Below are 25,651 nucleotides of genomic sequence, written 5' to 3' on the forward strand. Positions count from 1 at the left end.
CTTAGATGTGTCCAGATTTTTGGCCCACCCTCTTCTGCCATAGTCAGAGTTTGAATTACATGCATTTTTATTAATATGGTTAATTGGTTTTTATAAACTTTGTAGTAAATATGTATAACTTTGTATTTCTACCCATGAGACCCTCTGCTTGTGGAAGTCTAGAGAGGAGCTCTTTAGCTGGGCAGCCAGGGTGAGAGCCCCAGTTCTGCACTCCTTGTTGCTAACAAGAGAGAGAGAGGGGGGAGGCATGTGTGCATTCTGGGTTTTTCTGCCTGACAGAGCTGTTTAGTGGGGAGGGGTGTTGATTGTTAACTTTTTATCATAGAAAATAGGCAATAGAATTTGCAGTTAGTAGTGAAGTAATTGACTCTCAGTCTGTATTGGGAAATGAAAGATAAAACATTTTGGTGATAAAAATATAAATTTTAAAACATACAACACAATGAGTGAATCCTAATATAAACTGTGGATTTCAGTTAGTGATAACATATCGGTCTTGGCCCATCACTTGTGGCAAATGTAGTGCACTCATGCAAGATGTTAATTACGGAGGAGAAGAGGGTAGGTGAGGAGGTCTATGGGAGCTCAGTACTTTCTGGTCGGTTTTTCTGAAAGTGCTCAAATAATAATAATAAATGAAGTCTATTAGTATAGAAGTTTTAAAATATCCGGTTGAATGTTCCTTAGTGAGTTCATATCACACAAGTGAGTGTTTAACTTCCTGACCCTTGGGATTTCCTGGATGAGATGAATCAAGTTTGCAGTTTGAGCTGTTGTGTCAGTAGATTTGGTCCTCTCTGATTCTCTCATGTTCATTAACTGTGCTTTGCCTTTTCTCCCTCTCTGTTGAAACAGTTGGATTGCCAGGATGCCTTGGAAACAGCAGCCCGAGCGGAAGGCCTTTCCCTGGACCCCTCCATGCATTCTCAGCTCAGAATCCTGGATGAGGAACATCCCAAGGGAAAGTACCATCATAGCTTAAGTGTTCTGAAGCCCATCCGGACCACTTCCAAGTAAGAGGTTCTGCTAATTAATGGCTTGTCTGTGAAGCACCAGAAAAATTTGGGCTAAGATTATTTGGGGAAACTTGAGTTTAGTCATCAGTATCAGTTCAGTCGCTCAGTCATATCCGACCCTTTGCGACCCCATGGACTACAGCATGCCAGGCTTCCCTGTCTATCACCAGCTCCTGGAGCCTACGTAAATTCATGTCCATCGAGTCAGTGATGACATCTAACCATCTCATCATCTGTTGCTCCTTCTCCTCCTGCCTTCAATCCTTCCCAGCATCAGGATCTTTTCCAGTGAGTCAGTTCTTCACATCAGGTGGCCAAAGTATTGGAGCTTCAGCTTCAGCATCAGTCCTTCTATTGAATATTGAGGATTGATTTCCTTTAGGATTGACTGGTTTGATCTCCTTGCAGTCCAAGGGACTCTCAAGAGTCTTCTCCAACACCATAGTTCAAAAGCATCAGTTCTTCGGTGCTCAGCTTTCTTTATAGTCCAACTCTCATATCCATACATGACTACTGGAAAAACCATAGCTTTGACTAGATGGACCTTTGTTGGCAAAGTATTGTCTCTGCTTTTTAATATGCTGTCTAGGTTGGTCATAGCTTTTCTTCCAAGGAGCAAGCATCTTTTAATTTCATGGCTGCAGTCACCAACTGCAGTGATTTTGGAACCTAAAAAATAAAGTCTCTCACTGTTTCCATCGTTAAGAGTGCTGTATACTAACAAAACAGCATATTTTAAGTGTTGGCTAGCCTCTCCATGTGTGTTGACAGTTTTGTGCTCTGGGTTTTCTCTCCTCAGACACCAGCACCCAGTGGACAATGCTGGGCTCTTCTCCTGTATGACTTTTTCTTGGCTTTCTCCTCTGGCTCGCAAAGCCCACAAGAAGGGGGAGCTCTTAATGGAGGATGTGTGGTCTTTGTCCAAGCATGAGTCTTCCGAGGTGAACTGCAGAAGGTAGGCGTCTCTGGTCCACCCTCGTCTCCCACAGACTGGATATGTAGGGCCTGAGCTAGGAGTGTGGGTCTGGCAGTGCCACGTTCAGAACTCTGAGTCTTTTTAGGATTTGAGCTGTGCTATAGAGGGAGGGGAGCCTGGGGGTGACTTTCTCTTTGCTCTTCTGCTTTATCTCCTATTTTACCTTGAATCCTATTTTAACTACGGGCTTTCTCTCTCTCTCTCAGCCCCGCTTCTCTTCCTGAGTCTGCAGGGAGATTATGTTGCTGCCTTGTGACAGAGTACATTTTTGTGGTAGCCGATTGTCATGATTAAAATCTAGTTTACAACTTTATACTTTACCAGAGGATCCTTCAGCAAGGGTTGGGGACCCTTGAGAAAGACAGATTCTATTCAGGGATAATTTTTGTGGGTGGAAGGGAAGACTTTGGTTCTCATCAAATTTTCTGAATCCTGAGAGGCTGCCTATACAGGGTAAATATGTGGTTACCAGGAAGGGTCTTTTTTCCCCAGAAGGTGAAGACTCTGTACATAACTTTAAAGGAGAGACTGGTGTGAGTGGGGGCAGCAGGGAGTCTTGGGTATGTGTATTCCCTGGAAAGATGTGTAACGGAGGATATGTGCCCTTGTTAAGACTAGAGAGACTGTGGCAAGAAGAGCTGAATGAAGCTGGGCCCGGCGCTGCTTCCCTCCGGAGGGTTGTGTGGACCTTCTGCCGCACCAGGCTCATCCTCTCCATCGTGTGCCTGATGATCACGCAGCTGGCAGGCTTCAGTGGACCAGTAAGTCCTAACCATCCTTTCTGACAGTCTCCAGGGGCCCGGCCATGGCCAGCTCTAACATTCTTAATTCTGTTTCAGGGGTTGTGCTCACCTTTGGGCTAGTTAGCAACCTTAGAGATCCTCCAGGTCTGTTGCCAGGGGACAGCTGATACTGAGTGAATAGTGGTTTGTGAAAACTGGAAGGATGAGGGGGCCGTGTTACCAGAGATGAAGCGGAACTGGCTTGCTTCCCTGGGGTGGGGGTGAAGCTGAGTGATTCCGTTTCTGCACAGGACCATGCTGCTGTGCTGTGTGTTGACATGAAACAACAGTCCTGGTTCAGGCAGTGTGTCTTGCTGTGCTGTGAGTGGCGTTGTGTGGCATAGGCTGTCGAGTTGGTGCTGGTGATGCAGCGAAGGTCTGGAGGCAGAGTTGTCACGTGTTTGCCGGTTCTGTGGCAAAGGAGCCCTCAAGAAGCTGGAGGACTGTTGAGATTTTTAGAGTCTAACCTGAAGTTCATTTTCAGTTTTGGTTTATAGTGTAAGCTGCGTAGCAGGTGTTGGGGTGGCAGCTCTGGTTTTTCTAGTGTTGCTGAAGCAGAGTAGGAGAGAAGAGTGACCGTCACACTGTTCTCTGGACACCTGTTTCTTAAACCCACTGTGCTGCCCTTACACTTGAGACTTTGATTAAATCTATTTTCTACATATTTGCCTTGAGGCATCGGAGCAGTAGTACTCCTTATTCTGTGCATTTTCCGTGTGTGGGTAAGCTGGAGGTTCATGGTTTTGGTAAGTATGGGCCTAAGATGCATGGTAATTAGGTAAAACTAATTTGCAATTTTTCTGTTATGTTCTCTTTTTGTTGTTGTTTGTTCATTTGTTTTTTGTTTTTAATGTTTGATGCCTTTAAAAAGTTTTGATCTCTTTTCTGAAGCAGAGAACACTCCTTTTCTGGTATTGGGTTTCTTATTATTGACCAACTAACACACTTTGGTATAAGTTTTTAAGTAAGAGGGACCATGTACCTGAATATCATGTCACTGACCAAAATGGCAAACGTTTTCATAGGACCAGCTTCCCCCAAGAAGAGCTTCTGTCATTGTTTCACTACAGGGCTGGTGGCTGCTCTGATCTTTCGAAGAATTCTTTCAGCTGGGTAGCGTGGTATACAGGCTTCCTTGATTCTGTTTGGTCAATGCTAGAATTTCATTGGCTCTCCCACCTCCCCCCTCCACACCAAAATTCCATACTGTTGGGATTTTAATTTTTCACTTGGGAAAAAAAGTTACTTATGCTTGTTCAGCTTGGGGGCCTTACAGTCACTCCCTTGAGCACCTGCATATTCTTTCAGCTGTCTTTTAAGGCACTGTGCACTGGACTACTAATCTCTAGTAAAGTGTCCTCAATGCCAGGGAAAGCTGAGAGCCTTCCTTCAATAGGAAAACAGCAGCACGCTTTTCCTTTTCTTCACTCTCTTTATGAAACAGCACCTTAAGGCCTGTGTTATTTCAGGAGACTTTTTCCCTGGAACGACCAAGAAAGCAGTGGTTCCATCCACAGTCTCTCATTGACAAAAAAAGATTTCAGATTGTAAGCAATGGAAATTTCTGTTTTTCAGAGCTCCAGTTCAAACAAATTTCTTTTTAACTGGAAATTGAAGAATTGGGTTTGAGATTACTATTAGCAGTGAGCATACCTTCCATCTGTGGATTTAAATCCTCTGGAAGAATATCCATTTTTAATTTTTGCACATTTTCTAATATGTCAGGGCTTTCAAACTGTCTTCACCTGTTCTTACAGAAATCTACGTAAGAACTGAGTCCCCAGATACCATATATATATATATTTTTTTTTTTTTAAATCTCCCCTCCGGCCTCACTGAACCTTGGTAGCCATATGCAGAGCTAATGAAACACAATCAAGTGAATGTGTGTTGTTTCATTTTTTAAACTGCTGGCTGGCCAGGGCTGGACATTAATGATCAAGATGGGTTTCAGTCACACCAGTGGACCAGCACTCTGCACATGGCGTCTAAGGGTCACCATAGTGTTAATGGAGAACCAAAATCTATGAGGGTATGATCCTGAACTCTGATGAGTGGCCAAATTGCTAAACTTGCAGAGGTGATCTGCGGCCTTCTTGGATAAAACAGTTTTAGAAGACCAGGCCTGACTTATGATTTGTGTGTAAAGAATTAGCATCCGCCCTGTAGATTTGCAAGAGACGGCTTCCTCCTGCAGTGCAATCTCTTGGTGAATGCTAACTCTGCTCACGGGCCTTTGCGGGAAAGGACAGTGAAAAGCCTCTAGAGAGGTAAGTTTCCCGCCCTTCCAACCTCTCTCCAGCTGCAGCTTGCTTGGTGCTGTCAGGATCTGGATTTGGGGGGAGTGTCTCTGTAGTGGAACCAGTGACAGAAGCTGTTCTTTAGAATTTTCAGGATGGCTGTATTCTGCGGTCAGAAAGAGAGTCAAGCTGGGCAGAATCTCTCGCCAAGAGTTCAGGTAAGGTAATGTTTATTCACTGAGAATGGACAGCCAGACAGCTATGCTGACAATCTCAAGTTTTCTCCCAGTTTGTTTAAATTTAAATGATAAATTTGTAACCTTTTAAGATGAAATTTTGGTTGGTTTTTTCATAAGAACCTTTTTATTTCCTTTGTTCCATACAAAGTGGTTTGAAATGTAATTGTTTTTTATAAACGCTGTGTGTGTTGAAAATTCTTTAATCTGCTGTTTCCTCTTTTCCCTCCCCTTTGAAAGTTTTATATAGTGTAAGCATTCATTTTGTCTTTTACCTTCCCCCTTCTCCTCCCCTCTGGGAGTTCCTAATGCTATTGCCTGGTGCTGAAAAGTGGCACAATAAAGGTATGGGAAGGAAGGAACCCCAAACTACAACCTGCTGTCCTTTCACGCCTTCCTTTGGAGACGGCTCCGTCAGTGCCGAGGTGTGTGAGAAAATGCTTTACCGCACCGCCATCTTACTGAGTTGCTTCACGTGAGGAAAATGGGGTTCTGGCCCTGCCACTCAGTGACTCAGTTCCACATTTCGGATTGCGTACTGGAAAAGAAGCCAACCTTCTTGCTAGTAAACCAGCAACCCAGCTGTGTGCAGTGGTGACCCAAGCAGTGGATATAAAACCCAAAAATCCAAGGGAGGGGAGCGATGGGATACACAGTTCTTGGCATCTGAAATCTCCTATTTACTTGATCAGGTTGTTTTCTGAGACTTGACGGAAATCTGATTGGTGGGGATCTCTTAGGATCTAGTCAACATCTGGTATTAATTTCCTCTTAGGAAAAAAAACAAGAAATACCGATCCACCCAGAGAGTCTGGAATTCAGCATTAGCTGCTTCAGGACGATTGCATCTGGCCTCCATTTTGGGCTGTCAGTCAAGCTCTGGCTTCCAGCTTCAGTGCCCTTTGCTATAAAGATTGGGGTAGATGGTGGATGGGTTTCTCCTTAATTTTGTTTTCTTCCTTTAGGGAGGGGGATTGGTTTGGCTTTCTTTTTGCTGTGGTTTGTTTTGTTTCATTTTTTGCAAGATCGACTTTAGCTGTAAGGACTCGAAAAGACTCTGAAGGATGCCACCCGTTTTTCCTGAGGCCTAGATTTTTGTATTCCGTCCTGAGCAGAGGTCACTCCTCATGGCCTAGTGACCCAATAGCACCAGTGATTTTAAGCAAGAGTCACCCCTTTGGGGAATTTTCAGTTTTGTTTTGCTTTTTAACTCTCTTTCCTTAGCAGCGAGGTCTTTATTCCTGGAGAATCTCCTCTGTTGCAGACTCACTGCAACTTCAGGAGCCCTAACCAATTTAAGTGCCGTCAGCTTGATGCGCTTCTCCGGACTTTGGAAACAGATCTCGGTTCAATGCTGTATTTCCATTGTGTGTAGTTAAAAAACAACAGTCGCAGCCAGACAACCTGTTGGCTGGCTAGCCCTGTATAACTCAACTCTGTATGTTCCCATGTATGTTACCGCAATGCTCCTCCTGTTGTACAGTGTCTGTGAGATGCTCTTTGAAGATGGTACTTTTTTTTTTTTTCATTTTCAATAAAAGTACATGACCTCCCACTTCCTGGTATTTAATCCTGTTGCTGAATGTGCCTTGTGTGAGTGTGTGCTCCGGCGTTGCAGGACCTCAGAGCTGGAGGTGGCACTCGGTGGTTCTGGGGGCTGCTGCCTTCCCTCCCTGCAGGTGGTGTTAGACATGTGCTACCTGAGGTAACATGTTTTTGTTTTTGGGAGGGAGTGGGGCATGGGGGAGGGCCCGTGGGAGGGGCTCTGGATTGTGGATAGTCTGCTTTGTTTGCTTTCTTCTGTACTATTAAACTGCTGATGTTTATTTTCAGGAATGTTTTGCAAATGCACTTCTCACTCTTCCCCAGTCCAACTGTAGGTACACTGTTCCTTTTTATCAAATAAGCACGTTTGAAACGATCCAAAAAAAAGAAAGGTCTTAATTTCATGTAAAGAAATGTATCATTGTGTGGAGATACTGGAATAAGGTCACATATATACTTTTTAATGATCAGTGTGTTGAGAATGAATTTCAGCTCATGGACAGGTTTATGTTACATTAGAAAGAGTATTAGTTTTGATGGTATCCAAAGGAAGAAAAGTTTCAAATTAGACCTGTTTCCTGCAAAATGCCCTGCATAAGTTGCCGAGGGTGGGCCATCAGCAGTAATTGGTCCTCCGAGAAGGTCTTTCTCTGCTTAGGCACTTGTCACTGTACAGTGGAGATGCCTTCTCTTTCTAACTTAACATAAAACTGTGGTGTGGTGTGTGGGTGCGGTAGAGATGCTGACAGCAGTGTGTGTTTCTCCCTGTAGGCCTTCGTGGTGAAACACCTCCTGGAGTACACCCAGGACACAGAGTCTAACCTCCAGTACAGCTTGCTGCTAGTCCTGGGCCTCCTCCTGACAGAAATCGTGCGTTCTTGGTCACTCGCACTGACATGGGCGTTGAATTACCGAACTGGGGTACGCTTGCGGGGAGCCATCCTAACCATGGCGTTTAAGAAGATCCTTAAGCTGAAGAACATTAAGGAGAAGTCTGTGGGTGAGGTGAGTGAGGGGTGATGGCTTCAGGGCAGAGAGAGAGCTCCCAGCCTGGGCTTTTTCCTTCCCTGGAGCCCCTGCTCTGTCCTTTACATTCCTGCTGAGCCAGCATCTGTGTCCTTGCAGTGTCCACTCACCGCTGTTTGTATCTCGTAGCTCATCAACCTGTGCTCAAACGACGGGCAGAGGATGTTTGAGGCAGCTGCTGTTGGCAGCTTGCTGGCTGGAGGACCTGTTATTGCCATCTTGGGCATGGTTTATAATGTAATTATTCTGGGACCAACAGGCTTCCTGGGATCAGCTGTTTTTATCCTCTTTTATCCTGCAATGGTGAGTAAGCCTTTTTACTGTATTTTGGCAGCTTCTCCACAGATGAATTACTTCTATTGGGCTTTATATAGTTGACACCTCTGAGGTATCACATCTTTGATTGGAAAGTTCTTTAAGCAGGTACCTGGTTTGGAAATATCTGGAAAGAGCTAAACAGTGTACAGTCCATACAGGCAGAATTTTGACTTCAGAGGAAGTTGGATGTTATTAGAATAAAGGCAGTAGCTCCTACGTGAGATTTAAAAAGAGAGTGTGAGTGAGGAGAAGGTCAGCAGGTGAACTCTGCCCCCAGGTAATACAGGAACTGTTGAGTCACTCCATTTCGAGCAGATGCTAACTGATATAGCTCTCCTGCTTCCCTTTGGTAGCCTCAATGTCTCTGATTGTTCTGAGGGCAAATACTTGCATTAATTTTCTTCCAGAGGAATGAATCAAGTACTATTATCATTTAAGAGACCACTTTTATTAAAAGGCAGTACAGGGACTCCCCTGGTGATCCAGTGGCTAAGACTCTTTGCCCCCAGTGCAGGGGGCCCAGGTTTGATTCCTGGTTAGGGAACTTGATCCCACATGCCCCAACTAAGGATTCCACATGCCGCAAATAAGACTCGGTGCAGCCAAATAAGTAAATAAATAGTAAAAATATTAAATTAAAAAAGAAAAGGCAGTACAACTACACGATGCTCACTTTTATAATAATCTTAAGTGGATTTACTTCCCAGAAAGAGTAGACACTTCTTAATTCTAAATAAGCTCTGATTTGGCATGACATTGTTTTTCCTTTCAGATGTTTGTTTCACGGATCACTGCATATTTCAGGAGAAAATGTGTGACCATCACAGATGACCGTGTCCAGAAGATGAATGAAGTTCTCACCTATATTAAATTTATTAAAATGTATGCCTGGGTCAAAGCATTCTCTCAGAGTGTACAAAGTGAGTTTAAAAACTTGGTGTATGTATATTGGCTTCTTTGCTTTCTGAGCACATTAGCTACTGGGAATCCTAATGTCGTAGGATCAGAATATCATATGTTCTTATAATATCCTATGACCGTTATGTTGATAGGGATCTTAGAGACTGTCACTTATGACCTCGCCTCGTAAATGAGAAAACTGAGACCTGACTTTTCCCAAGATAACTCAGCTGGTTATGAGGAACTGATTCAGTTTCAAAACCCCCTATCTATACTGTCACCCTGCCTGTGATTTTCTGGTCTGGACATGAGGCCGTCACAGAAAACAGTAGCAAGTGGCTGCTGAGAGCTCCACTTCTGCCCCCTGCCCCCCACTCTCTGGGTATGTGTGCAGTACGAGTAGGCAGGTGTAAGAACCTGGGGGTGGTGCTAGGAGAGGAGCTGGGCCGGGGTTCGGGACAGCTGGACTCTGGGCCTCACTCAGTAGTTTTTAAGTTTCTTTTCAAATAATTGATTTGTGTTGAGTCACAAATTTTTCAGTGCCTGGCCCTACTCTGATCCATAAATTCAGTGCAGACATAAGCATGTTGTACATAAATGCCACAAAGTTTGGAGGAAGAATTAACACCTTAGCTGGGCATTCCTAAAGATCTTAACAAAAGTTGAAATCTTGGGCCTTAAAAAGTGAAATTTAAGAAAAAATATATTTAAAGGCACTTTAGAGTTCAAATGAGAAGACATAGTTACAGTTAAATTTAATTTAAATAAAATAGAAATGCCTGTTCACCAACCATAATCTCATAGTGAGCTAACCTGAATATGTTCCAATTAAAAATTTGGTGCAACTTTGGGTTGAACAGAAGAAATACAGTGTTCAGATTAAGGAAGCTGTTTTATTTTCACTGCTTGATTTGTTGAGTAAACCTTCAGGGACACTCCATAAACTTTATGAGTGGTCATCAGAAGGAAGCGACCACTCAGAAGTTCCAGCAATGGATCGGGCCCCTTCTTTAACTTGTGAATTTGTTGCCAATAGAAAGCAACAATTGGATGCTAACAGGATGTCTGCCAAGCCTGTTGTTGGCAGGGTCACCACTGATGGTCCCTTCTGGCTCTCGAATTCTGATTTTCTCAGTTTTCTAATCTTCTTTCTGAGATTGCACTCATCCTTCAGCTCCTGACTTTGGTATCTTTACCTGTGTGTATTAGCTTGAAAAGAGCATTCTTGCTCATTACAGACTTGGGTAAGTTATGTGATAAATGTGAAAGCAATGAAATGAAATTTTTTTTAAAGTATGGCTTGAGAGCTGGCTCTTAATATATTTCTCAGTGTTTGGGACAGTGGTAATACCTTTAAGGTCAGTGTGTAGCCTCTCAAAAGAATTGCTTCTGTGTTTGAAAATGTTTTGAAAAGACTTCACTGCCTTATTGTCATACTTCCTACTCTGTGGTCTTTTGAACTCCATGGTTACTCTGTTAATAAGGTTGTTAGTTTTGTAGATATTTTAAAAAAGTCATTCTGCTTACAAAAATTGTATTTTATCTCATTCATCTTCTTTCAGTCATCCTTACTGCTTTTTTGTGTGAAAGCCTCTTTCCTAGCCCCAATATACAGTAGGCACCCTAGTAAATCTTAGTTCCTTTCTAATTCTCCATTATTGTTGTATAGTCTTCCCTATAAGTACTTAAGCTAGAAATGAACAACAACCAGATAAGCAAACGTAACTGCCAAGAGCAGACATGATTAATGTGTTCATTCCTTCTGAACATAAGAAATTTGCAAAAAGAATCAGACCAAGGCAGAAGGTGATTATTGTACTGAGAAGTAATGGCTTTTCTGTTATATTCATTCCTATGACTTGATCCATTTCAAACCTCAGGCTTGCATACCAGCTTTCAGGATTAAATTATAATTGATGGTCATATTGACCTAGTTTTTGCATCATAGATGTTACAGGGTCCTTTTAAGACCCATGGTGGCCATAGATCTACCAAGTTGTGTTTGGTGACAGATAAGCAGTATCCCATAGTTTCTTTCGACTTGCTTTTTAGCAACTATCTTGCTTTTTTTCCTTAGAAATCCGAGAGGATGAGCGTCGGATGCTGGAAAAAGCTGGGTACTTTCAGAGCATCACCGTCGGCGTGGCTCCTATTGTGATGGTGATCGCCAGCGTGGTGACCTTCTCTGTTCACATGACCCTTGGCTTTGATCTGACAGCAGCACAGGTCAGTGAGTTTGGAGACATTTTAGAAACACCTCATGTAGAGATGCTCTGGTCCTGTTATGACTAGATTTGGATTTTTCACTCATGCAGTTAATCCACATGGAAGAATGGAGATTTAGCCCCAGTGCCCAGATAATGTATGGCTTGTTTTTAGTCAGCTCAGCTTTGGGTTTAATTCTGAAATACAGATCATCAATTGATTTAGATTCACTGGGAATTTTAATTGGAGGTCTCATAAAAATTCTATCTTTAAAAAAATGTATTGGAAATATATCTGACTCATACCAACGTTGGACAGTGAAGCTGTAGCCCTCCTTAAACCTGAGAGGAAATTGAAGTTGTGTTACTTTAGTCACAGAGCTTCATCAGGCTCAGTTTCTCCTCTTTTCCTATTTTCAGGCTTTCACAGTGGTAACTGTCTTCAATTCCATGACTTTTGCTTTGAAAGTTACACCATTTTCAGTAAAGTCCCTCTCAGAAGCATCTGTGGCTGTTGACAGATTTAAGGTAAGTGGCTCCTTTCACCCCTCCATGTCAGGATCCGTCCATGGCAAAACTAACTGCTGCCTTTATTCCAGTGGGCCACATGGGCTGGCCACACTTGATGTTTTTCACCTTTAGCCTTTTGGCAAGTTGGTAAGAAAGAAGTCAGTGAAAGACTCAGAGGGCCTTTCCATAGAAATACGACTTTTTGCATTTTACAGACAGCCTATGTAGTTTTCGGCTCCCAAAATTTCATTGTTCCCCTTCAGAGCTAGTCTCTTTTGTCTGGACTTAACATGGATATTTGTTATAATTTACTGGGCCTTTAAGTGATTCAAACCTAGGCAGTTAGAATGATCAGGAGACTGTCAGCTTTTTCTCACCTTGATCTACATCTACCTTTACCAAAATGCTGCTGGTCATAAGCTCTTTTTGATTCTTTTTTCTGTCCTGTATGTTGGTCATTCATGGTACAGGAAGTGCAGTGACATGGGAATAGTATAAAGCTAGACCAAACTGAGAAGTGCAGTAAGGATTTTTTTTCCTTGCAAGGCATTAGTTGATCATGCCTTGACTATGTTCTTTGTGCTTTCAGAATAACACAAATACGTGATACAAGAAGTAGATATATTTGGGAGGGTGGAGGGAGATAGATATTTGGAAATGGTTAGTACTTAAACGAAAACAAAAAGAAACAGCACCTGTGTGGCTGGATTCCCAGCTGTTGGCAAAGTGGCTGTTGACAAAGCCACTGCTGAGAGTAGCTCCTGCTAATCCTTCTTGGCTGCTGAGAGCAATACAAAAGTAAGGTTCTCAGCCTTGTTGGTCAAGAAAGGTAGTCCTCAAGAATGTGCCCCCCCAGGCCCAACCCTCCATCACCCCAACCTGGTTGCTAGAAGGTCAAATTCCAGAGCCACGTGAAAAGAAATGGTTTAATTGTAATCAGAGCTTTATTTTGCAGAACCCACAATGTCTAGCTTTGACGAAGGCAGATTTTTTTTTTTAATTGAAAAAATCTTAATTGGATTTATTCAGTGATTCATGAATTGGGCAGCATGCAATCTAGTAAAGAGAAAGAGCTCTGAGGAGCTATACAGAATGAAAGGATTTACAGGCAGAAGGGACCGGGAACAAGGATGTTTTCCTAGGCAGAAAACTGCATTGGTTATTGTGAGGTTACTCTCCTTTAGGGGATAATAGAGGTCTCTCCGGAGAAGGCAATGGCACCCCACTCCAGTACTCTTGCCTGGAAACTCCCATGGACGGAGGAGCCTGGTAGGCTGCAGTCCATGGGGTCGCAAAGAGTCAGACACAACTGAGCTTTCGCTTTCATGCATTGGAGAAGGAAATGGCAACCCACTCCAGCGTTCTTGCCTAGAGAATCTCAGGGACAGAGGAGCCTGGTGGGCTGCTGTCTACAGGGTCGCACAGAGTTGGACACGACTGAAGCGACGCAGCAGCAGCAGCAGCAGGGGTCTCTCAGGCATGTTTCCTAGCTAGTGCTGATCAGGTGATTCCTCACTGACTGGTTTAATATTCCATTCCTGGGAGAGGTGAAACTGTAGTTAAGTCCTAGTTTGGGGGTCACCATCAGCAACTCTATTTGAGGCCTGTTGTTTTTAACTCCCCATAGGAAGCAGACCAGAATTGATCCTAAATGGGTCAATTTCCTCCTAAAACAAAAACACAACATTTTTGATAGGATTCAAAACCAGGACCTAGAGTCTCATAGTGTAATATTCAAAATACCCAAGATACAATCCAAAATTTCTCTACATACAGAGAACCAAGAAAGTTGAAAACACTGAGATGACCCAAATGTTGGAATTATCAGAAAAAGACCTTAGAAATGAAAAGATAGTCTCAGCAGAGAAATAGAAGAGCTAGAAACTAACCAAATAAAAACTTTTACACTAAGAAAATATATCAATCAAGATTTGAACATATATTGAATGGCCTTAAAGATAGATCAGTTGAAATGATCTGTAATAATCAGAGTGTTCATCTCTAAGGCAGATGTTTTGACCATTAATTAGTCCCCTGTTTGTTTCTCAGTCTTCTTTAGTGAATGGCTTTGGTGACATTTTGGATGAAGGGATAGGAATTTATAGTGTAGATTTGTTCACTCCTGTTGTTTCTCGAGAGCTCGCTTTTCGCTTACTAGTGAGAACTTATATTGGCAGATGGCTTTTCACACTATAGATCCTTCCTCTACCCAGGAAGTTTCAGAGTTAATAATAGAAGCAAAACCACCCACAGCTCTGCTATATACCCCATGAGAATAAGTCGCGTTCTGGCTAGTTCCTTTTGTCAGTCTTCTCCTCCTCCCCCGCCTCTACTTCTAGGAGGATGATAACTTATAGAAAGGCAGTGAGCAGCCGCCTTATACCTTTTCTGATAAGACAGTCACCACTATAGTGTTGCCGGGTTTAGCCAATAAAAACACAGTTAAAACCCAGTTAATAACTGCATGAGATGTACTTAGACTAAAAGATTAGTCATTGTTTATCCTGAATCACAGTTTAGCTAGGTGTCCTGTATTTTATCTGGCAACTCTACGAGTGGTCCCCTCTTCTGCTCAACAGATACACTCCAATTTGATTGTTTAAATGACTGAGAGTAGTGTCTGGATGGTCATCGTCCTCTGGTGAAGCTAAGGTTTATGGGTGATGTACCTCTAAGATTCTTGCCTGGCAGGTGCAAATGTTCTTGCCTGGCAGGTGCAAATCCATGTAGATATGAATTCAGGTGCATGGGGCCCTTGTGTGCCTCAATGTGTCCAGGCAGAGTGGCTGAGGCTGAAGTCCTCCTGGGAGGAGTACGGGGCTGTAGGGAGCCTGTGGGAAGGGAAAGTGTGGACAAGCTGTGCAAGTCAGAGGCACTAGCATAGTTTTTATAGTACATGAGCCCTAAGAGATCCTTCTAGTAACTCTTTAGGGGAGAGAAATGACGGGAATTCTGTCAGCATGTGGTTCAGTCTGTGAAGGTGGGCAGAATATTTGGCATGTTATTCTCAGCCCAGTCTTCTCAGGAAGGCTCTGAACTAATGAAACCAATGGCTCTTTTCAAACAACTAAACTTTACTCTTTTTTTTAAAGGTTGACCAAGTGCAAAGATTATCCAGATTTAGAAACATGACACTTCTGGGAAGATGGAGGATTAGGAGTGGGTAGGAGATGTGGCAGTTTAGGAGTGGAAAGACCAAGTTTAGGCGTTTAGGATTTAGGAGAAGGGGCTTGCTCTCAGGCAACGGAATTATGTGGTACACTTAATAGCACCTGCAAACTTTAAAGGGCTTTTAAAATAGTTAGGGGTTCTTGGTAACGAAGTGACTAAGGAAAGAGTCCTGCCACTAAAAGTTATCTTTTTTCTAAAGACTTTCTAATGTTTAAAAAAAAATTGTTTAATCATGTTGGGAATCCAACTGGTATAGCATCCTGTGGAAAAGATCACTTAGTTAAGGGAGGTGTCAGAAGTGGGTTCAAAGTCATGGGCACCTGTTGGTTCTGGGCAGAGGTTTATTATGGTCACTGTTTCCAATGTAATTTCCAAGACATTTAGCTTTTCAAGCATTCCTCTTTTTTTCCCCTGACATGCCTCAGTGGGTTTGGGAAATGGGTGGGAGGGAAAAGTCTTGCTTTCTTCTCAACGGGGTGTCTGAGGGAGATACCTTTCCCTTTCATGCAAGCCCTTTGTTTTAATTCTCACAAGTTCCAAGGTCGGACTTGAAAGACATGAGAACTTGTTGGTGAGAAGATGTGCTCTGCTGTCGATCAAACCTTAGGTACTCCTTTCTAACTGGAGAGAGCTAGGGCTGGTCATCAGCTCACTTCAGCCTATCCCTGTGCCATGTGGTATGTGAGGAAAGTGCCCAGGCTTAGGGGCCCTGCAGGAGTGGTCTGGATGGCAGAGTGATGAGGGTCAGGGCAGGAGAGCAATGTGCCCTTTGGTTTTCCTGCTTACATTTTACTGCCTACCACTCAGCAGCTCCTGAATGAGAACAGAGGGCTGCAGACCACTCAGTTAAATATCCCTGGTCCTCTTGAGAGTGGTGGAAAAGGAAAGAGGAGTTTAGCATGTAACTGGTAGCATAGAATGTAGGCCGCTTGAGGAGGCCCCTGTCCTTCCCAAGGTGTCCCCACATTCCCGTGACCTCTCCATGGGCTTGAGGCTGGGCTACACTAATGAGCTACCTTTTGCCCTTCAGCTTCCTTCCACTGTATAGCCTGATGTGTTTTGCTACGTGAGTGTACGCCCTAGGCTTGTCTCCCTGGTCTTGATCCAGTGTCTCATCTTTGCACCTCTCTCACAACTCCTATCAGAGTTTGTTTCTAATGGAAGAGGTTCACATGATAAAGAAAAAACCAGCCAGCCCTCACCTCACGATAGAGATGAAAAATGCCACCTTGGCATGGGACTCCTCCCACTCCAGTATCCAGAACTCACCCAAGCTGACCCCCAAAACGAAAAAAGACAAGAGGGCTGCCAGGGGCAAGAAAGAGAAGGTGAGGCAGCTGCAGCGCACTGAGCATCAGGCGGTGCTGGCAGAACAGAAGGGTCACCTCCTCCTGGACAGTGACGAGCGGCCCAGCCCTGAGGAGGAAGAGGGCAAGCACATCCACCTGGGGAGCCTACGCCTGCAGAGGACGCTCTACAACATCGACTTAGAGATCGAAGAGGTAACTGTCTCCCGGCTGTCCTCTGGGGAGAGGGGGCTGCTACCGGTCGTTTCGGCAAAGTGCTTCATGGCTGGGAGTGATTTTGCACTAAAGAGCCAACCTGGCCAGGTTGACTCTAGAAGGGATTCTTGGGAATTTAACACTAGAAATGAATAACAATAGAAATAAATAATAGAAATGCTCTCATGAGATACTCATTTTGTAAACAAGGAAATGAAGCATTCAAGCGGGTTTTCCACAATCTTGCCCTGAGTAGATTTGATTGTTATGTGTGAGCTGTAATAGTGATTTCTTATTATAACTCTGTGTGAGCTGCTCATTAGTGCTGGGCTATGCATAGCACAGAACCTGGCGTATAATGGGTACTCCCAGTGGTGCTGTCATCAGCAATTCTATCGTAACTTTATTTTTTCATGAAAGTAAAGGCCATTATGGTATATGTGTTACAGCCCAGGACTAGAGTCTCTCAGAAGTCTCCCTATAAGGAGTGACTACCAGACACTCCAGCTTCAAGGCTTAACCTACTGAATATGACTGGGGGCCAGCAGTGTGTTGAGGACTGCAGCATCCAGAAAATCCCAGGGGTGTATATATCTGCTCACTCCACAGCCATTTGTCTTTAAACTTTTTATTTTGTACTGGGGTACAGCCAGTTAACAATGTTATAGTAGTTTCAGGTGAACAGCAAAGGGACTCAGCCATACATAAACATGTATCCATTCTCCCCCAAACTCCCTCCTATCCAGGCTGCCACATAACATTGAACAGAGTTCCTTGTGCTATACAGTAGGTCCTTGTTGGTTATCCATTTTAAGTACAGCAGTGTGTACATGTCCGTCCCAAACTCCCTAGCTATTCTTTCCCCCCACCCTTCCCCCCTGGTGATCATAAATTTGTTCTCTAAGTCTCCACAGCCATTTTGAGTGCCATCTGTCTGTCAGGCACTGTTATAGAGCATCAGAAACCAAAATCCATGCCCTCCTGGATTTTGCCTTCTTCTGAGCAAAGGCAGCTGGTAAACAGGTAAAGGGGCTACAAAGAAAAGGGGATGAAGGGCTTGATGGACAGCGAGCAGGTGTCACTGCAGTTTAAATAGAATACTTGAGGGAAGGCCTCAAACTAAGATTCTGCATTCCTTAGAGCACAGCCAAAAAAAAAAGTGATAACAAGCATGACGCTTTTATTTTATTTTTTTACAAATTGAGGGCTTCTGGCAACCCTGCATCAAGCAAGCCTGTAGATGTTTTTTTTCCAACAGCATTTGCTTACTTCATATTTTTGTTATGTTTTGATAATTCTAGAAATATATCAAACCCTCCATCAGAGAACATTACAACTCATTGAAGACTCAGATGATGGTTAGCATTTTTTAGCAATAAAGTGTTTTTACATTAAAATAGGTACAGTGTTTTTTCTTAGACCTAATGTAATTGCACACTATATAGGCTAAAGTATAAAGTTCAGTTCAGTTGAGTTGCTCAGTTGTGGCCAATTATTTGCGACCCCATGAATCGCAGCACGCCAGGCCTCCCTGTCCATCACCAGCTCCCAGAATTCACTCAAACTCACGTGCAATGAGCCATCCAGCCATCTCTTCCTCTGTCGTCCCCTTCTCCTCCTGCCCCCAACCCCTCCCAGCATCAGAGTCTTTTCCAATGAGTCAACTCTTCGCATGAGGTGCCCAAAGTACTGGAGTTTCAGCTTTAGCATCATTCCTTCCAAAGAAATCCCAGGGCTGATCTCCTTCAGAATGGACTGGTTGGATGTCCTTGCAGTCCAAGGGACTCTCAAGAGTCTTCTCCAACACCATAGTTCAAAAGCATCAATTCTTCGGCGCTCAGCCTTCTTCACAGTCCAACTCTCACATCCATACATGACCACAGGAAAAACCATAGCCTTGACTAGATGGACCTATGTTGGCAAAGTAATATCTCTGGTTTTGAATATGCTATTTAGGTTGGTCATAACTTTCCTTCCAAGGAGTAAGCGTCTTTTAATTTCATGGCTGCAGTCACCATCTGCAGTGATTTTGGAGCCCCAAAAAATAAAGTCTGACACTGTTTCCACTGTTTCCCCATCTATTTCCTATGAAGTGATGGGACCAGATGCCATGATCTTCGTTTTCTGAATGTTGAGCTTTAAGCCAACTTTTCACTCTCCTCTTTCACTTTCATCAAGAGGCTTTTTAGTTCCTCTTCACTTTCTGCCATAAGGGTGGTATCGTCTGCATATCTTGAGGTTATTGACAGTTCTTCCGGCAATCTTGATTGCAGCTTGTGCTAGTAAACATAACTAATACAAACACTGGGAAACCAGAACGTTTGTGTGAGTCACTTTATTGCGATATTTGCTTTACTGCAATAATCTGGAGCCAGACCTGCAGTATGTGCAAGGTATGCCTGTATTTGAGCAAAGATTTGAAGGAATGGGCCATGAGAATACATGGAGGAAGAAGAGCATTCAGGCAGAAGGAACAGAAGCACGAAAGCCCCGTGTGTGTTATCTGTGCTTTTCACAGGAGCAGAGTGAGCATGGGAGAGAGGGGAGGGTGCTGAAATCAGAGAAGATTGGAGTGCCAGAGCCTTCGTAATGACTTCTGCTTTACTCTGAATGGATAGAAAAGCCACTAGAGGGATTGGAGGAGAAGAGTGATGTGATCTGACTTACAGATGCAGAGAATCATTCTAGCTTCTAGATTCAGAAGAGTGTAGGAAAACAAGGAGTGAAGCCAGGAGAACCAAGGAAAAGCATTGGTTTTCTGGACCGTGGTGGTGGTGACAGAGGTGGTAAGGGATGTTCATCTACCTCATTGGAAGTAGTCTTCAGGGGTTCTAACGTGGTATGAGGCATGTTGTTGTTGTTCAATCGCCTAGTCGTGTCTGACTCTTGCAACCCCATGGATTGTAGCACGCCAGGCCTTCCTGTCCGTCACCATCTCCCGGAATTGGCTCACGTTCATGTTCATTGCATTGGTGATGCCATCCAGCCATCTCATTCTCTGACACCCTCTTCCTCTGTCCACAATCTTTCCCAGCATCAGGGATTTTTCCGGTGAGTCATCTGTTTGCATCAGATGACCAAAATACTGGAGTTTCAGCTTCAGTCCTTCCAGTGAATATTCAGAGTTGATCTCCCTTAAGATAGATCTGGTTTGATCTCCTTGCTATCCAAGGGACTTTCAGGAGTCTTCTGCCGCTCCACAGTTCGAAGGCATCAGTTCTTCGGCATTCTGCCTTCTTTACAGTTACAAGCTGGAATCAAAACAGACGGGAGAAACAGCAACAATCTCAGATATGCAGATGACACCACTCTAATGGCAGAAAGTGAAGAGGAGCTAAAGAATCTCTTGATAAGGGTGAAGGAAGAGAGTGAAAGAGCTTGCTTAAGACTGAATATTGAAAAAACTGAGATCATGGGACCCACCCCCATTCAGTTCAGTTCAGTTCAGTCGCTCAGTCGTGTCTGACTCTTTGCAACCCCATGAATTGCAGCACGCCAGGCCTCCCTGTCCATCACCAACTCCCGGAGTTCACTCAGACTCAAGTCCATTGAGTCGGTGATGCCATCCAACCATCTCATCCTCTGTTGTCCCCTTCTCCTCCTGCACCCAATCCCTCCCAGCATCAGTCTTTTACAATGAGTCAGCTCTTCTCATGAGGTGGCCAAAGTATTGGAGTTTCAGCTTCAGCATCAGTCCTTCCAGTGAACACCCAGGGCTGATCTCCTTCAGAATGGACTGGTTGGGTCTCCTTGCACTCCAAGGGACTCTCAAGAGTCTTCTCCAACACCAGTGCAAAAGCAGTAATTCTTTGGCACTCAGCTTTCTTCACAGTCCAACTCTCACATCCATACATGACTACTGGAAAAACCATAGCCTTGACTAGACGGACCTTTGTTGGCAAAGTAATGTCTCTGCTTTTGAATATGCTATCTAGGTTGGTCATAACTTTCCTTCCAAGGAGTAAGTGTCTTTTAATTTCACGGCTGCAGTCACTGTTTACAGTGATTTTGGAGCCCCAAAAAATAAAGTCTGACATTGTTTCCACTGTTTCCCTATTTCCCATGAAGTGATGGGACCAGATGCCATGATCTTCATTTTCTGAATGTTGAGCTTTAAATTTTTTCACTCTCCTCTTTCACTTTCATCAAGAGGCTTTTTAGTTCCTCTTCACTTTCTGCCATAAGGGTGGTGTCATCTGCATATCTGAGGTGATTGATATTTCTCCCGGCAATCCTGATTCCAGCTTATGCTTCTTCCAGCCCAGCGTTTCTCATGATGTACTCTGCATATAAGTTAAATAAGCAGGGTGACAATATACAGCCTTGATGTACTCCTTTTCCTATTTGGACCCAGTCTGTTGTTCCATGTCCAGTTCTAACTGTTGCTTCCTGACCTGCATATGGCAAATAGAAGTGGAAAAGGTGGAAGTAGTGACCAATTTCCTCTTCTTGGGCTCCAAAATCATTGTGGAAGGTGACTGTAGCCATCAAATCAGAAGACAGTTGCTTCTTGTCAGAAAGCAAGGACAAACCTAGACAGTGTGTTGAAAAGCTGAGACATCACTCCGTCGATAAAGATAAAGTCAAGGCTATAGTCGTCCCAGTGGTCACATATGGTTGTGAGAGCTGGACTGTACAGAGAGGCGTGTTACACAGATCCAGAGCTGTACTAAAGGGAAACAAAAAGTTCCTAGCTGTTGGAAGTTACAGACAAGAGGGAGATGGATGAGACCACATGAAACATGGCCAGCATGGCTCATCATTGGAGGGCATGCAAGTCAGTTTTTTGACTTCAGTTACCTTTTAACAGCAGGCTTCTTATTTAATAACAGTTATCTTGAGGCAACTCTATTACATTGCTAATCAACTCTATTAGAGGATTATTTCTTGTAATCAGATAAAGTTTACTCTCTTCTTTCTATCTGTTGACCCTCCTTCTGCCCTTTACAGTCCATGTTCACATGACAGACGTTTAGCTATTATTCCCCCCAGCCCCTCTCGTTAGGGAAGAGGAGGGAAGTTAACATTTGCCTGATGTCTTCTGTGTCCCAGGCACTTGCTTCACTGTTGACATCTTCTTTAGCCACCATGTAGTCGTCAGAACAGAGTTTTCTTTGTGTTAACCTGCCTGACCAGAGCAGAGTCTAAGCCTGTGACTTGGTCTTTTTGTAACCACTGGTTTGTAATCTCTCAGCCCCCTGGACCATGTCAAAAACTTTGTCAAGAATACTTTCATAAGACCAGTCTGCCTCCAGAATCCGTGTTCTTTCCACACCACCACTCTCCATCCCCTTCCTCCATGCCAGGCTTGAGGTGATAGAGTGTTGCTGAACAAGTGGGCCTGTTAAAATCATCTGTCTGTTCTTGAAAACTGTTAATACTGCCCATGGAGAACTCATCATTTTGCCTGGGGATATTCAGTTAATCACAGGCTTGGTTTTCTACTTTCATGTGGGATTGATGGTAAAAATATGCCCTTAGATTCTTGGGAATGTTTTGTAGAACAATGGAAACAACAGTGCACATTGCACATAGTTTTTATTGAAAATGATTTATAGACCCTGAGGAAAAAATCATATAAAATAAAATGAAAATGATTTTCAAGAGTCCTGTCTTCTCTTTCAAAACCATCAATAAAAACAAGCAAGTTATCAAAAATCATGGGTTGCCAACAAAGTAGGGAAAGGTTTGAGCCTTTCTAAAAGTGATGTGGGACCCCTTAATGCCTGTGGCATATTTAAATTTTCTAAAAGGCTTACACATCTATTACCTCAGTGCATCCCCACAGAAACCCTATGACATGGGTGGCTGATGAGGGAGAAAAGAGGTAAGTGACTTGCTGGGTCCTCAGGATGACAGTTCCCATAGTGATGGACTGTCATTAATGTTTTTTTCCTCAAAGAAATACAAAGTCCTTGACATGAATGGTCAGTATCCTTTAATGACCTTCCTCTCGCATGTGCTTTGTCCAGGGTAAACTAGTTGGAATCTGTGGCAGTGTGGGAAGTGGAAAAACTTCTCTCATTTCATCCATTTTAGGCCAGGTAAGATTTTGTTATTGTCCTGGGCATTTTCTGCTTCTTTCTCTGGATTCTGCTTAAAAAGAGTCTCAGGAAAAATAAGCTTATTTCCTGAAGAGAGTCAGGAAAGGTGGAAACAAAAGGACCTTTGGTCTGTATCATGCTCCTGCCACTCCCCACCCACTCTTACCCCTTAACAACAGCATTGTATCTGGGATGGGATTCAGCGGGACCCATGGATACCCAGCTCACTTGTTCCTCATGCCTTCTTTTATTCAGCATGTATTGATTGAGTGCCACAGGTATGCCAGACAGTGTGTTGGGGAATGTCAGAGGTCAGGGACTGACAAACTACAGACTGCCAACAAATGGAGCAGCCTCAGCAACCTCCCTGTCAGAGAGAGGGCCTTCAGGATTTGATCTAGCAACAAAGACCTGCTCCATTTTCAAGCTAACCACTGAAAGAATTATGCCCTCGAGGAGTTTATGGTTTGGTTGGGGTGCTAGGCCTTCTAGACACACTAGCAATAGTGCTCAGAGGGCCCAGAAGTCAGCATTTCAAGTAGGCATCATCCAACTAAGACAGATTGTCTTCTACTATGTTTTAGAACCAAATAATCAGGAGTAAAAAGCAAAACCCCATGTGCTTCTAAAACTTGGATTAAACAAGCTTGGCTTAGATGATTGAGATGAGGATAAATGTAAGATTATTCCTGCTGATGGATAAGGTCCTCCGAGTCATTTATCCATGTTGAAGAAATAAAACAAGGGATTGGGGAAGATTTTCATGTAGCATCCACTCTATGGGTTATTTTGTCTTGTTCGGCATCATTGTCACAGTTGGTGGAGCAAAGGTGTTCAGGGTGGTCTGAGGAAAGCGGCATCCAAATCATCGGGAGGGACAGCTCCCTGCCCCTGCCCCTTCTGGCTTATGAGACTGTGCAGAGGTTGGGCTCAGCCACTGGTGTTTGCTAAGAGCCAAGAACCACCTACATAATTTCTGGTCATCAGCCAAATTTCAGGGCCAGTGATGAGAGACACAGGCGGACTGAAAGGGAGGATTGGTGGGCAGCAGTGAAATTGAAAACTGAATGGGTCTTTGCTTCTGGATCAAATCCTGACAGAGAGGCAGGGGCTACTTGTTAGCCCTGCTTCTTTAGAGTTTAACCCCTTATTGGTGGTCTGCAGTGTGGGGTGTTTGTTCTGTAGCAGCTGGAAGAGCTGGATTTCCACAGTAGACCCTCCAGGTTTCTGAACACTATGCATGCCTTATCTGGGAGAGTGCTTACCTGTGTGTGGGCAGTATTACAGTCTTGTGTGTGTCCGCTGTGCGTTACTGTGTTTGAGAGGACAAGCTTGTATGTGCATTGGTTAATGAAACCGTTTCAAGCTATAGCATTCATAACCCAAGACAAGCATCTACTGTTAGTCCCTTCGAAAGGAACCCTGAAAGAGAGTAAAATGAGTAAATTGATTCATGTCAATCCCTGCAACTGAAAACATAATTCAGAGCACACAGCTTATCATGTAATCTCTTCACATCGGAGTGGAGGGTCTATCACCATTATGTAAATACTTTATGCTGCTGCTGCTGCTAAGTCACGTCAGTCGTGTCCGACTCTGTGTGACCCCATAGATGGCAGCCCACCAGGCTCCCATCCCTGGGATTCTCCAGGCAAGAACACTGGAGTGGGTTACCATTTCCTTCTCCAGTGCATGAAAGTGAAAAATGCTAGTTGATGTCTAACTGGAATTTTTTCCCCCCTCTGGTCCTCATTTTATAAAAGCAGCTGACCTAGCCAACAGCCTGGATTAATTCTGTAGATGAGTTGGTCTGCCCTCATCATGAGGCAGGGACTAGCTCTAAATCCTTGCAGCATCCTCCCCAGGGGAATTCTGCAAGCGCTTTCTGGGTTCCTTTAATTAGAACAGTTTGCAGTTAGCAAGAAAGGATGATAAAGTAGCTTATGAGCTGCTGAATGAAATATTCATTCATTCAAGTCATGGGTTATGCTGGGCTCCCATCACACATAATAAGCAAGGAGAACTTTGATTTTCTTGACTGCTGTGGAACAAAGGTGAGAGTGGGATTTGGATTCCAAAAGCATCCAAGGAAACCGACTAGACTGTCAACTCCCTTGTGGAACGTGGGGGGTTCTGCTGACTCCGGGTGATGGCTTTGCGTTGTGATGCCATTGGATGGTGTCTCTTTTCCTAGATGACACTTCTAGAGGGCAGCATTGCAGTCAGTGGAACCTTCGCTTATGTGGCCCAGCAGGCCTGGATCCTCAATGCCACTCTGAGAGACAACATCCTCTTTGGGAAGGAATTTGATGAAGAAAGGCAAGGAATGTTTGGTTTCTGTCATGCTTTCCTCTTGGCCATGGGAGATGCAAGGCAGCCCAAGTCAGCAGGCTCTACCCCAACCATGCCCCTGACTGGGTCTTTTTGTGTCCCTCAGATACAACTCCGTGCTGAACTGCTGCTGCCTGAGGCCTGACCTGGCCATCCTTCCCCACAGTGATCTGACAGAGGTACCGGCCTTCTGCCCCTGGTGGGCCAGGGTGTCTAGCAGAGAGGATTCTGGTAGTTGGGGGGCAGAGCTGTACTGGAACGCCTCCTAGGCATGCACCTTAAATTGTGGGAGAAGAACTTTCACAGGAGTTTTGCTCTCATTGGGACTTTATGTTAGGGACACGTTTGTTCCTAAGGGCAGGCATAGCAACATTGCCTATTTTAAGCACATAAACTTCATGTGTTGTGGATTTTAAACAAAATCCCATTGTTGGTGAACAGTTCATATTTTCTGTACTATTCATATTTAAAACCATTATTCAATCATATGCCTGTTGAGATTCCTTGAACTTTATTCTTCCAACCTCTTTTTACTCATGTAACTCTCTAGAGAGCAGACTCTCTCTAGAAAGAAAGAGGCCTTAACATAAAACTGCCTTTCATTGATTCTCTGCCCTTGAGTAGTTCCCCGAGGCTTGTCTTTGGAACTGGCCCTCAGTGTTAATGCTCATCTTCCATGACCTGCCCTTGAGGTCTCTGAGGCTGACTTTTATTCAGTTGACTTCCATTTAAGCCCTCAAACCAGATTGGAGTGGTTTGATTAGTTTACTGGGTCTCAGATTCCAGTCCCCTGATTAGCAGCACATCAGCAACGTCACTGCAGACTCTCAGCCCCACCAGAGGCCTGAAT

At 43.9% G+C, this 25,651-nt stretch overlaps 1 protein-coding gene across 9 annotated transcripts in view; it reads left to right on the forward strand.

Moving 5' to 3' along the window:
• Positions 1-25,651, forward strand: part of ABCC5 (ATP binding cassette subfamily C member 5) — an 81,584-nt gene that overhangs the window by 19,619 nt on the left and 36,314 nt on the right. For 3 of the 9 annotated variants that reach the window (XM_069579561.1, XM_069579564.1, XM_069579566.1), the window contains exons 3-14: positions 856-1,013; positions 1,816-1,971; positions 2,606-2,753; positions 7,567-7,800; positions 7,951-8,124; positions 8,912-9,059; positions 11,117-11,265; positions 11,664-11,771; positions 16,070-16,426; positions 22,399-22,470; positions 24,665-24,789; positions 24,908-24,980. In XM_069579561.1, the coding sequence (XP_069435662.1) occupies positions 856-1,013; positions 1,816-1,971; positions 2,606-2,753; positions 7,567-7,800; positions 7,951-8,124; positions 8,912-9,059; positions 11,117-11,265; positions 11,664-11,771; positions 16,070-16,426; positions 22,399-22,470; positions 24,665-24,789; positions 24,908-24,980 (1,902 nt within the window). Of the gene's footprint in view, positions 1-855; positions 1,014-1,815; positions 1,972-2,605; positions 2,754-5,159; positions 7,131-7,566; positions 7,801-7,950; positions 8,125-8,911; positions 9,060-11,116; positions 11,266-11,663; positions 11,772-16,069; positions 16,427-22,398; positions 22,471-24,664; positions 24,790-24,907; positions 24,981-25,651 lie in introns of those variants that run through there. The other 6 variants (XM_069579576.1, XM_069579584.1, XM_069579595.1 and 3 more) reach the window with 4 other exon arrangements.

Source organism: Ovis canadensis, chromosome 1, assembly GCF_042477335.2.
Source record: "Ovis canadensis isolate MfBH-ARS-UI-01 breed Bighorn chromosome 1, ARS-UI_OviCan_v2, whole genome shotgun sequence".
Lineage (NCBI taxonomy): Eukaryota > Metazoa > Chordata > Mammalia > Artiodactyla > Bovidae > Ovis > Ovis canadensis.